Genomic DNA, 13,963 nt, shown 5'->3' with positions numbered 1-13,963 from the left:
ATTTTAATACAGACTCAGACCTAAAAATAATCAGGATTCTGTACAGACTGTATCTTCAACACAATTTATTGTGTGAAATACTTTGTGTTTAATAATCCTGTTTATTTTAATGAGACGAGACATCTTCAGAAAGTCTGAATGTTAGCAATGAACAAGAAACTGCACATACTGTAAAACATACAGATCAAATGACTGAGTATAAATTGTTTATTTGATTTCATTGTCCTTTTACACATGTACTGAATGGAAACACACACACACACACACACACACACACACACACACACACACACACACACACACACACACACACACACACACACACACACGTAATTAGTTCATAACTCCTCATACACACTCACTCTCTAATATCTCTCACATTCTATCAGTCTGTTATTCACTATAAAAGTTGGACCCTCGTCCTCTTGGTCTGGCAGCGTTTTGATGTTACTGAAGCAGTAACTTCATCAAGCCTTTTTACAGCCTCTGAGCAGCATCTTAACTCAGTTTAAAACCTCTTAACTGTCGCCCCCCCATTTTCATGATTTTCGCCTAGATGACATACCCACCTAAAAAGTGGTACAGCTCCCATATACTTTGACACATAGAGGTGAGCTTGGCCTCATTGGAAAGAAGAGAGTCTCTAGTTTCTGACACAAGTATCAGGGTGATTCTAAGCCTTACTGACACAGAGTTATAGAGGCTAGAATGGAGGATTTTTATTTCCGTCTGAGTTGTTTACCTGATAAACCGATTACATACATTGCTGTATTTAATGATTTTTGGTAAACAACAACTGAGGGTCATAGCCACATGTCTTGGCTTTCACCAAAAAAAAATGAAGTCAAAAGACTCAAAAATGGATTTTATATGAATATTTTTCTACGGACATGTCCGTCCGTTCAGGTTTTTCTTGTTTATTTTTTTTTACTGTATAACTTTGTATAAAAAGACTGCATGCTTAGTTCAAAAGTCCTATAACAAAGAGAACCCCTCTGCCTATAACTCTGTTTTGAAAATATGCCTGTAAACTGACACCCTGAGGCGTGAGAGTGAAACGTTCGAGAATTGCGCAATAAAGTTGAAAAAAATTAATATGCGCATGCTCATTGCACAGCCCGCCCTCACCAGATGTATCATGTTGCATCTCGTTGGAATCGTCTCCTTATTGGCTAAAGAGCTATGATGCTCGCGAAACATCAAATCGCTACTGGACGGAGCAAATGTCAGTCAAAGGGAGGGTCACCCACATAGCATGGAGAGACCTCATTGGCTTCTTAGCTGCCTATCTCTGCACCACAGGCACTGGTTGGCTCATGAGAGGGCTTGTTTGATTCGTTAGACCCTCGACTACAAATCTGACGCGTTTTGTGAGAGTCGAAACAAAGGACGGAAGTGAACCGCTGTTTACAGTTTCCAGTCAGAAACATGATTCTTGTGAGGCGAGCAAAGCGTTTTGGATAGGCTTACATATTCCAGTTCCTTGGACTCTTGGGGATTTTTACAAGCATTTGATTTGGAAAATAATGCTTAAAAGTTACAATGAAGTTACAATGAAGTTGATGCACTCTCGCCTCCTAGCGGTGGTGGCTCGTTCATGAGACGGCGACCTGATAAGTGGTTTAACAGCTTTCTACCGAAGTTAAACAAGTGTTTTGTCACTTTATTTCCAGCTCATCTCACACCAGTCCTGCTCAGCCGTGTTCAGACTGTCTCTCTTTATCTTTAATAAAACGATTTATCTGAAAGTAATAAAAATAAAATAAAAATAATAAATTTAATAAAAAGAGTTGAAAGTTTTCTCTGTAAGTAGCTGTGTAAATGTTGCTATATTCTGACTGTGTTCACATGTTTATATGTTCAGTGTTGTGCAGAATCACTTAACACAAAGTCTCTTACTCACCAATAACAGTTAGTGAGAGTTCATTACTGTAGTCTGTGTAGTAGACTCGGTTTCTTCTTCCAGCTCTGCACCTGTACTGACCTCCATCAGAGAGAATAACTGAGGTGATGTAGGATTTTGTTTCAGTGTATTTAGTCTCAGTCCAAACTCTCCCTGTGTATTTGGACCAGTAAAACTTCCATCCAGCAGACTTTGGTGTCAGTGTACAGTACAGAGTCACTGAGTTTCCTCTCAGTACATCTCCTTTAAGGTTTGATGTGAGTTGAGGTTTAGGTTTTTCTGTTAAAAATGAAACAGTTCAGAATGTGAAGTAATCTTTACTACACTAATCACTTCTACAGTGAAACATTATTACTGTCTCTGTGATGAAGCTAAACAGCTTGTTTATTATTGTTTTAGATTTAGTTCTGTTTAATTTGGATAAAAAATAAACACAAAATGCAAATCTACAGATGACATATTTACTGTTGGATTCTGATTCCCCATGTACGATGAAACATGAATGAAGTCATGTCATTTCTATCAAACACTTTTACTGAATTTACTTCAATAAATTTTATAATTTATTCTTGCACTTTTACACATCTTATAATGTTGAGAGTTCAGTTTTAGGTTTTTCTGTTAGAGAAGAAACAGTTCAGCACTAATGTAATTTTTACTGCACTAATCAGATATAAAATGTAAAGCATTGTTTCTGTCTCTGTGACGTCACTGGTCTCAGAAAACCAATAAACAAGTCTACATCTTTTCTTACTATTATGTTAATTTATTAGTATAGCCTAGTTAAAGTAATACGGAACTAAGAAACAGCGTTGTGTGGTTTATTATCAGTAAATAGCTGGAACTCTGTCCAGGGTGTATCCTGCCTTGATGCCCGATGACGCCTGAGATAGGCACAGGCTCCCCGTGACCCGAGGTAGTTCGGATAAGCGGTAGAAAATGAGAGAGAGAGAGAGAGAGAGAGAGAGAGAGAGAGAGAGAGAGAGAGAGAGAGAGAGAGAGAGAGAGAGCTGGAACTAAATTCCTTGTGCGTGAACACACTTGGACAATAAACTTGATTCTGATTCTAAATGATATAAGTGAATTCTTGGCAGGAATCAGAGCTTCTAACATACTGTGTGTTTATCAGACAAATTTACAAATCAGCATTATATGTGTATAAAAGTAATGGTTAAAGCAGTTCTATACAAAATACACTTTTTATTGTTAATGAAACTGTTACAGCGCGGATTCCGGTTCCACTTGATGGAGGGAGAATGGGATCAGGCCCTTTATCCACTTGAGTAGTGTATAGTGAATCAGACAGGCGTCCGGATCAGATAGCGAGTAATGACAGGATTTAAAACAGTATAATTATAAATGGGAAAGTGCACGGTTTTGATTGCGAATATATATATATATATATATATATATATATATATATATATATATATATATATATATATATATATATAATTATTTATGACCCAAAAAATAATAAGTGAAGGTGAAATGCTTGTGATGATGGTGAAAGTCCAAAGCGGGGTTCAATCGTGGGACTTTATCTCTACCGCTACAGCAGGCAGGTACAGAATAAACATCCGGGGACGAGCACAGAAGTGTTAACTCCTTTCTCCACGGAAAATGACCTCTCAGAGCGACGTGCGCTCCGATACAGGTTACCGCTCTGAAACTCAATCGAAATCTTCATTTCAACCTCCTAGTGCTTATTATACCGCTCTGATACGTCTCACCTCGCTGAAACTCAATCGGAAATTATTTCCTAACTCCTATTAGTATGTATACAGTACATATAAGCTGTTAGAGCGCTACACGCTACGATACGTATCTCCGCTCTACCCTGCCACACACTCTGTCCGCACGCTGAGCGCCGAACCTCGGGCTCACAGATGCGTGAACACGTGTCACGAGTTGCGCTAATTGCAGCTACGTGACCGAGAGCCTATAAAGAGGCGTGTTGGTGGCCGCGGGTTTGTCTGAAAGACCCCCACAATGTTACAGAAACAGACAATATGTGACATAAAACACACTCACCTGATACAGTCAGTGTAACAGCAGCACTAGTTTCTGTGTATTGTGGGTCTGATGACTGTGTTCCTTTACATGTGTAAACACCTTTATGAGTCTCTTGTACACCACTGATTGTGTAGATGTTCTTTCCTTTAACATCTCTGAGTTCCTTATTATCCCTGAACCAGTGATACACCCAGTATCCTCCAGTCTTTATCTCACATGAGAAAGTGACAGTTTCTCCAGTAAACACAAGGCCATTGTCAGCTGGCTGTACTTTCACTTCAGGCTTTGGTCTTGCTATAGAAAGATCACAAAAATGTAAACATATCCGGAATCAAGTAGATATATAGTTATATTATTACAAATAATTTTTAAAACAATAAAATAATTAGGTTTTCATTGATTTCCTAACATTAAACCTGTTGTGTAAAAGTAGAAAACATGACACACCTCTCACTGTAATTGTGGCTGGTTCACTCCACTCTGTGTTGTAGTTTCCTCTGCGTGCTTTACAGTAGTAATTTACTTGTCCTTCATTGGAGACTCTCACACTGAGTGTGTTCGTGTTTGAGCCTTCTGATGTCTGACCTTCGTACCAGAAAAACGTCCATCCAGTGGACACCAGATTACATCTCAGAGTAACATTGTCTCCAGTGTAGACGGAGCGCTGAGGAGTCACAGTCACAGTCGGTTTGGGTTTATATCCTGTTGATATAAAATGATGAAGAGCTGTATTTGATTCACTTTTACAACAAAACCATTAATTTAATCTTTGTGTCTAATTAACCAATTAGTTACAGTGTTTATTTGTAAAGGTTCCACATTGTTTATATGAAGAAAATTGTTTAATAATAAAAAATAAACATTGAACTGATATATAAAGGTCACTGAATTGCCCCAGTGAATTTATTTTCCTCATCTTTTATAAATTGTCTCAAATTCTGAACCATATTACACACATTAATGACTTATTCTTTTCTTTTTTTCTTTCTTTCTAAAAATAAAAATAAATCTGATTCAGTCATTTAACTGTTTACTGTAAAATCACAGTAGTGAAAGTTGAAAATCATGACAGGAATCATCTTGACTATTAAGTAAAGAAGAATTAAATGTCAAATTAATGTCAAATATTTGTAACAATTGAACTAACTCAGTAAAAATGTGTCACTACAATCAAAATAGTTAATAAGTTCTAAGAGGTCTAAGTAACATTCTTTATTTCCAGTCTACCGTAATCACCTGCTTATTTACACATTTAATGCATAAACAACGTTAATACACATATAATCTATCATTGCCACATTTAGAGTTGTGGGGAATTTCATACATCCATTCATACATCCATCATACTTCTGCTTTTCCTGTCACAATTAACATGAACACTGAGCTGTTCCAACTTATCTACCTATGTCTGATAAATGATTAAATTAGAAACATCCAAACATAATTTGAACTTACTTTATGGTAATTTTGTGATAGTTTAACATTTTTTTAAAACATCATACATTTTAGAATCTTTTTTTTTTTAAAGACAAATACACAATGTTGTATGTCATTTTTCTCCATGAATAAATTTTCAGATCAACATTTTGGGATGCTATGATGCTATGCTAACTCTATTGTATAACTGCTTGTCTGTTTGGCTTGTTGAAATTTGGCATGCTGATGTCTTGCCCAGGTCTCATGAAAATGGGATTTTTAATCTCAGTAAGATTTTACCTGGTTAAATAAAGGTTAAATCAAATAATCAGTAAAACCTCTGACCACACCTCTTAAATGAAGCCATGTCGCTTCTTTCAAACACTTCTACTGAATTTATCCAATTATATTTACACTTTTACACATCTTATAATGTTGTGAGTTCAGTTTTCTGTTAGAGAAGAAACACACAGTTCAGCAGTAATGTAATCTTTACTGCACTAATCAGATTTTAAATGGAAAGCATTTTTTTCTGTCTCTGGAATGTTACTGGTCTCAGAAAAACAATAACTAGACCTACATCATCTCTTAATATTATGTTACTTTACTAGTGTAAGGATGTTGTAATAAATAAACAGTTATTGGTCAATTGATACATGCTAAAATGTTAAATCTGTTTTTTGTTTCTTTTTTTTGGGCTTTTATTAATTTCTTTACAGTTTTTTACAATCGCTATAAGTTTTTTTCAATACATTTAACACGTTTCCTAAACTCTTCACACAGTTAAAACAACATCCGTCTTTGTAGGCTATACAATTAACACATTTCTTGTTGCTTTGATACAAAATGCATACAGTTAACACCAATTTAAAATGCTCAACCAAGACCAAAACAATGTAATTTTACAGTCAAATTTACAAATGCTTTCACACTGTATGTCAGAACAGACAACATCATGTACTAGAGAGAGAGAGAGAAAGAGAGAGAGAGAGAGAGAGAGAGAGAGAGAGAGAGAGAGAGAGAGAGAGAGAGAGAGAGAGAGCGCATTTGTGTACCGGCTAGCAGTTTTACCAGACATTATATGTATTCAGGAGACTTGGCTTTGTCCGCAGTTAAACTTTTGTATTCCGGGTTACAAATTGGTTAGAAAGGATAGAGTTGGTACAAATGGAGGATGATGTGGGACATTTGTTAAAGATGGGATGACCTATAGAGAAATAGTAATAGATATCTTAGGGGAATGTGTTGTTGTAGAGGTGTGGACTCAGGGAGGGGGATTAAAGGTGGTAAACTTCTATAATCCTTGTAATCAGTTAACTCTAGATGATCTAAATATGATAAGAATCAAAGATGGGGGAAATTTGATATGGTGTGGGGATTTTAATGCACATAATTCAATTTGGGGTAGTACTTGCACAGATAATAATGGTAGGGTAGTAGAAGAGTTTATGGAGGAATATGCTTTAGTGAGTTTAAATAACAGGAAGGGTACTAGATTCAATATAAGGGATTCTTCGGTGTCATGTATTGATCTAACAATAGTCTCTGGAACTATAGCTTTAGAATATAAATGGGAAGTACTAGAGTAATCTACATTGGGAAGTGACCATTTCCCAATATTATGCAATGTGGGATTGGAAATTTATCAACAAAATAAAACAATGCCAAATAGATGGAGATTTGATAAAGCCGATTGGGATAAATTTAACAGGTTATGTATTGATGGAATGGTGAATTATAGCTTAGATGATGATATAGATTTGTGTTCTGATCGATTAATTACAATTATTACAAATGCAGCTGAAGAATCCATTCCTAAAGCAGAAGGTAAAGTAAGATTGAAAATTGTTCCATGGTGGAATGATGAATGCACTAAAACTGTTAAAGATAGAAATAAGGCTTTTAGAGAGCTTAAGAATACTTTAACCTCTTCAGGACATCGCCCCCTTTTTGCAGCTTTTTCGCCTACATGACCTACCCAACAAAAAGTGGTACAGCTCCCACATACTTTGACACACAGGCCTGGTCTCATTGGAAAGAAGAGATTCTCTAGTTTCAGGAACTAGTTTCAGTTGATTCTAGGCCTTACTAGCACAAAGTTACAGAGGCTAGAATGGAAGGTTTTTATTTCCGCCTGGCTTGTTTACCTGATAAACTGATTAATCTTATTTTTCTGGAACATGTTAGGGACCAAATAACAACTGAGGGTCATAGCCACATATCTTGGCTTTCACCAAAAAAAATTCAAGTCAAAAGACCCAAAAATGGCTTCAATAAAAATATTTTTCTACAGACATGGTCGTCTGGTGCAGCGTTTTTGTGTACTTGTTTACTGTATAACTTTGAATTAAAAGGCTGCAGGCTCAGTTTAAAAGGCCTAAAACATACAGGGCCTCTCTGTCTACAAGTCTGCTGTGAAAACAGGCCTGTAACTTGACACCCTGAGCTGTGAGAGTGACAAAAGGTCAAGGATTACGCAAGAATTCTTCTGCGCAGCTTTTTCACGCAGACACTGCCAGAGAACACACGGCATGTTGCATATCGTTGGAATCGTCTGCTTATTGGCTAAACAGCTGTATAGGTCCCAGCCCATTTCATGGCTATTGGAAGGAGTAATTGTCAGTCAAAGGCGGGTTCCCAAAAAATTATGTCATGACATCATTGGCTTCCCAGCCGTCTATCTCTGCCATACAAGCACCGATTGGCTCAAGTGAGGGCTTGTTTGATTCGTTAGGTCCTGGGCTATAAATATGACGTAAAGAATGACGTTTAGAATTTTGAATACCCCAATGAGAAGTTAGAGCGGCAAAACCAGATGATGGCGCACTACTGTTTCCAGTTTTCGGAACACAAACGGAATATTTGCGGCGCGACCAAAGCGTTTTGGATTAAAAGGCTTACAGATTCCAGTTCCTTGGACCGGTGTGGATTTTTGTGGATTATTTGTTTTGGAATATATTACCCCAATGAAGAAAGGGAAGCGTCTAAAGATAAGGGAAAAACCGGACTAGCGCCACCTAGGTCAGTTTTGTCAAATTTTTTCTAATAGTATGAAGGTTGTGAATCATATTATGCTTTGTGTGTGGGCTTAAAAAAATATTGAGAGTATAAACTTTACTAGGTAAATAGTTTTTTTCGTGTTTTTAGAGGATTTGATGCTTTAAAGATGAAATGAAGCTTGTTTCTGGGTCATCCCCTAGTGGCCACTTTCACTTACGTGCCGTGCACGGCATGGCGACCCGTAAGAGTTACCTATAACTTTAATTAGTTATCAGAAGAAGGAAGGAAGATAATAAATAAAGCAAGCTAAAAGGAAGTATTGGCAATCATTCTGCTCCACAGTAGGAATGGAAACCCAATTAGTAGAGGTATGGGGTGTCCTCAAAAAAAAAATGGTTGGGGTTTACAGAACTCAGAATATACCAGTACTAGTAGATGAAGGGAAAACAGCAGTGACGCAAGAAGATAAAGCGGAAATGTTAGCTTCCGCCTTTCAAAAGGCACACAGCTCAGATAACCTAGGAATAAATTACAAGAGACGGAGAGAAGAAATATTAAAGCAAAATCAAGATATTTTTAATAAAAAAATGGATAGTAAAACAGCTTTGGATGCTGCCTTTAATTTGTGGGAATTTAAGAGTCTTAATGAGGGTTAGAAGTACTGCTCCTGGGAAAGATAGAATCTGCTATATTATTATTAAACAGATGGATGATGTAATACTTAAAGTAATTTTAGATCTTTTTAACAAAATCTGGAGGGAAGGTAAATTACCGCTATCATGGAAACAAGCAATTGTAATCCTGATTCACAAACCAGGGAAAGATGCTACTATAGCGGGAAATTATAGGCCGATAGCTCTGACGTCTAACCTCAGTAAAGTAATGGAAAAAATGGTCGTTATTCAACTATATTATGTATTGGAAAGCAAAGGATTAATGACTCCTTATCAGTATGGTTTTCGACCAGGTAGATCTGCCCTAGATGCACTAATTAGATTAGAAACTGATGTTAAAAAGGCACTAGTAATGAAAGAGGTGTTAGTGGCAGTATACTTTGACATCGAAAAAGCATATGATATGATGGGGAGAGAAGGATTGCTGTTAAATTTGCAAATAATGGGAATTGAAGGAAGATTTTATAATTGGGTGTTAAGTTTCTTATTCGGACGATCAATACAAGTAAGAAATACAATTTCTGAGATAGTGAAGGTAGAAAATGGAACACCACAGGGAAGTGCCATTAGTCCTATATTTAACATAATGATTAATGATGTATTCGAAGGAATTCATCCCGGAATTAAAACAGCTTTGTATGCAGATGATGGAGCAATGTGGAAGAGGGGAAGAAATTATATATAAATATATAGTGAAAAAATTCAAGAAGCAATTGAGATTGTAGAGAATTGTTCATTGGAATGGGGATTTAGATTTTCTATATCCAAAACATGTTGTCAGAGGATTGCAGAAAAAATTTAACTTTATTTGTATAAACAGCCATTAGAAATGGTATCAAATTTTAAATATTAAGGTTTATGGTTTGACTCCAAATTAACATGGAAAATTCATGTCAAATATATTGAAGAGAAATGCAGCAAAGTTTAATGAGATGTATAGTAGGCCAGGAATGGGGAACTGATAAACAATCTATAATCAACATATATTGTACTCTCTTAAGATCCGTTTTGGATTATGGATGCATTACATAAGGATCGGCATCAGATAGTATGCTTAAAAGTTTAGACTTAATTCAGGCACGAGCATTGAGATGTATTACAGGAGCAATTAAAACAACTCCAATCTCAGCATTGCAAGTGGAAACAGGAGAGTACCCATTAGAATTAAGATGCCAAAAATTAGCTGTTGCTTACTGGATCAGTTTACAAGGGCATAAACATGAACATTGTACTAAAGCAATTATTGAGGGGAGTTGGGAGACTATAAACTTAACAGGAAATGGTTTTGCTTGGAAAGGAAAGGAGTGGGCTTCAGGAATGTCGCTAGATAACATATCATTCTCATTAACGGCAACTATTTCCCCAATACCCCTGTGGTTTTTTAGCCAACCTGAAGTTGATTTACTAATTCATGAGAGTCTTAAAAAAGGACATTTTGATATTAAGAACTATACAATTGAATATTTTAGAACTGTCTATTTTTCATTTCTCCCAATTTACACAGATGGATCAAGAAACCCAGAGATAGGTCGTACTGGATCAGCATTTTATGTTCCTGAATTTAATATAGAAAAATATGGGAGATTAACCGATGGGACCTCAGTATATACTGCTGAACTGGTGGCAATTCAGGTGGCACTTATTTGGGTGGAAGAGGTGATGCCAAACAAAGTTGTGATTTGTTCAGATTCTATGGCATCACTTATAAGCCTACTAACTTATCCAACAGTTAGATCTGATATTTATGTAGCAATATTGAATATTTTGTATAGACTAAGGCAAATTGGAATAATAATTAAATTTGTGTGGGTACCAGCTCACGCAGATATACCAGGAAATGAAAGATCAGATAGAATGGCTAAAGAGTCACTTAAACTGAACTTCCCCAATATTACTGTTGCATTAAGTAGGATGGAAGGGAAAAGTATCATTAAAGAAGCTTGTAACCAGAAATGGCAAATGAATTGGAATGAGTGTAAAATGGGAAGGCATTTATATTTTATACATAAAACCGTAAGACAAAGTAATATGACACTAAACTTAAGTAGAGAGGATCAGGTTATTTTATCAAGACTAAGGATGGGACATACTAAACTCAATTCTACACTTTATATTGTAGGGAAACATAATACAGGATTATGCGAATAAAGGAAACAGTTGAACATGTGTTGGTTTTCTGCCCCAAGTATGATCTGGAAAGGAATGAGTTAATAAGAGAGCTACAGGGAATAGGTTGCAAAGTATTTACAATCAATAGCCTATTAAACATAAAACCTGGATCTGGGAAAATTGTAAGGTTAATTTTAAAATTCATTAAGCACAGTGGTATTAGAAATAGAATATAGACATCTTTTGACATACTTCTAGACTGAAATCAGCACAGGTGGTGGCGGTATGCACCATAAAGTTGGTATGTGACCCGACAATAAATCCAAAGAAGAAGAAAAGGAAGAATTAAAGACTCTCTCATAGCATGCTTTATTTTCTGTATTGTATGTCTGTAAAATGTCACTTTGTATTTGATTTCACTTTTTGTCAAGTTAATGTGATTATTTTGTTGTTAATATTGTTTAGTTTTCACAATGGATTTGGAGAAAAGTCTTCAAATAAGTCTTTGGAGAACCGTGTGTGTGTGTGTGTGTGTGTGTGTGTGTGTGTGTGTGTGTGTGTTTGGAGGGAGTTATAGCAATATTGAAGCAGCCCTAAAATCATCATAATGAGACTTTTGCATATGATACAAACTGAAACAAAATCTAAAACTAGTGAGACTTTTTACATAAAAGTTATAACATTCATTAACAGACTCACCTGATACAGAGAGTGTAACAGAATCACTCATCTTTGACATCTGAGAGTCACTTGTCCTCCTCCCTCTGCAGGTGTATTGACCACGATGTGAGTCTGTAACATAGCTGGTGCTGAACTCCTTTGTTGTGGGATTTGGGTTCAATGTGTTACGAACAGTTGTAAACCAGTCGTACGTCCACTCAGTGTCTCTTCCTTCCTCTACATCACACCTGAAAGTCACAGTCTCTCCTATGAACACCTGAGTATCAGGGTTTATAGTCACTGTAGGTTTAGGACTCTCTGTAAGAAACAAACAAATCATTACTGTTTCTATTCTGTAGATAACCATTCAGAGTGTAGATACAGTATATCAGCTCACATGTAAATGATGAAACTCTGTCAGACAACAATCACCACTGATGAAGTAAATGTAGATCACAATTTTAATACAGACTCAGACCTAAAAATAATCAGGATTCTGTACAGACTGTATCTTCAACACAATTTATTGTCTGAATTACTTTGTGTTTAATAATCCTGTTTATTTTAATAAGATGAGACATCTTCAGAAATTCTGAATGTCAGCAAGTGAACAAGAAACTGAACATAAAAGATACAGATCGAGTGACTTATTTGATTTGAATGTCTTTTTACAAGCATACTGAATGTAAACACACACACACACACACACACACACACACACACACACACTCCTGTAATTAGTTCATAAATCCTCACTCTCTAATCTCTCACATTCTATCAGATTCTCTGATTCATTATAAAAGTTGGACCCCTGTCACACATTCACACTCAGGCAGGTCTCAACTGCAGCATTTTGATGTTTCATTTTGAAGCAGTAACTTCATCAATCCCTTACAGCCCCTGGGCAGCTTCTTAAAATGGTTTTAAAGGTTTTGTTGACATTTTCTACCAAAGTTAAACTAGTGTTTTGTCACTTGCTTTCTATCTCACCTCACACCAGTCCTGCTCAGCCGTGTTCACACTGTGTCTCTTTAACTTTAATAAAATGATTTATCTGATAGTTTTCGCTGTACGTAGCTGTGTAAATGTTGCTATATTCTGACTGTATTAACATGTTAATATGTTCAGTGTTGTACAGAATCATTTAACATAAAGTCTCTTACTCACCAATAACATTTACCCAGAGTACATCACTGTAGTCTGTGTAGTAGACTGGGTTTCCTCTTCCAGCTCTGCACCAGTGCTGACCTCCATCAGAGACTCTAACTGAACTGATGATGTACTGGTGTGTTTCAGTCTTAGTCTCAGAGCTCTGTGTGTATTTGTACCAGTAAAACTTCCATCCAGCAGACTGTGGTGTCAGTGTACAGGACAGAGTCACTGAGTTTCCTGTCAGTACATCTCCTTTAAGGCTTGATGTGAGTTGAGGTTTAGGTTTTTCTGTTAGAAATGAAACAGTTCAGAATGTGAAGTAGTCTTTACTACACTAATCATTTCTACAGTGAAACATTATTACTGTCTCTGTGATGAGGCTAAACAACTTGTTTATTATTGTTTTAGATTTAGTTCTGTTTAATTTGGATAAAAAAATAAAACACAAAATGCAAATGTACATATGACCTATTTACTCTTTGTTTCTGATTCCCTATGCACGATGGAACATGAATGTCAAGTCATTTAATTTTTACTAAACATATTTACTGAATTTACTTCAGTAAATTTATCTTACAATGTTGGGAGTACAGATTTAGGTTTTTGGGTTAGGGTAAAAACACACAGTTCAGCAGTAATGTAATCTTTACTGCACTAATCAGATTTAAAATAAAAAGCATTGTTTCTTTCTCTGTGATGTTACTGATCTCAGAAAAACAATAACCAGGTCTACATCTTTTCTTAATATTGTTACTTTATTAGCATAGCCTAGTTAAAATAATAATAAGCAACCAAGAAACACAGTTTTGTGTTTTATTATCAGTAAATAGCTGGAACCAAATTCCTTGTGTGTGTGAACACTATAAACCTGATTCTGATTCTAAATGATTTAAGAAGTAAATAAGATGATAAGATTACATAAGTGGCAGGAATCAAAGCTTCTAACATACTGCGTGTTTCTCAGACAAAGTTACAAATAAACATTGTGTGTATCAAATACATGTTTAAATCAGTTCTATACAAAATATAATTT

The 13,963-nt window shown here is 36.0% G+C and overlaps 2 protein-coding genes across 2 annotated transcripts in view; one reads left to right on the top strand and one right to left on the bottom strand.

The window, feature by feature from the left end:
- Nucleotides 1-13,963, top strand: part of LOC113645368 (titin-like) — a 1,056,738-nt gene that overhangs the window by 953,225 nt on the left and 89,550 nt on the right. The window lies entirely within an intron of this gene.
- The window catches only part of LOC113643804 (immunoglobulin superfamily member 1-like), a 789,004-nt gene that overhangs the window by 762,475 nt on the left and 12,566 nt on the right, over nt 1-13,963 (bottom strand). Inside the window, exons 4-5 of the mRNA XM_047818855.1 lie at nt 12,946-13,218; nt 11,818-12,096 (exon numbers count right to left, since the gene is read on the bottom strand). Coding sequence (XP_047674811.1) covers nt 11,818-12,096; nt 12,946-13,218 — 552 coding nt within the window. The remainder of the gene's footprint in view (nt 1-11,817; nt 12,097-12,945; nt 13,219-13,963) is intronic.

This window comes from Tachysurus fulvidraco, chromosome 1 (genome assembly GCF_022655615.1).
Source record: "Tachysurus fulvidraco isolate hzauxx_2018 chromosome 1, HZAU_PFXX_2.0, whole genome shotgun sequence".
NCBI lineage: Eukaryota > Metazoa > Chordata > Actinopteri > Siluriformes > Bagridae > Tachysurus > Tachysurus fulvidraco.
Note: the sequence above shows the minus strand (reverse complement) of the source record. Positions and strands in the feature narration are given on the sequence as shown.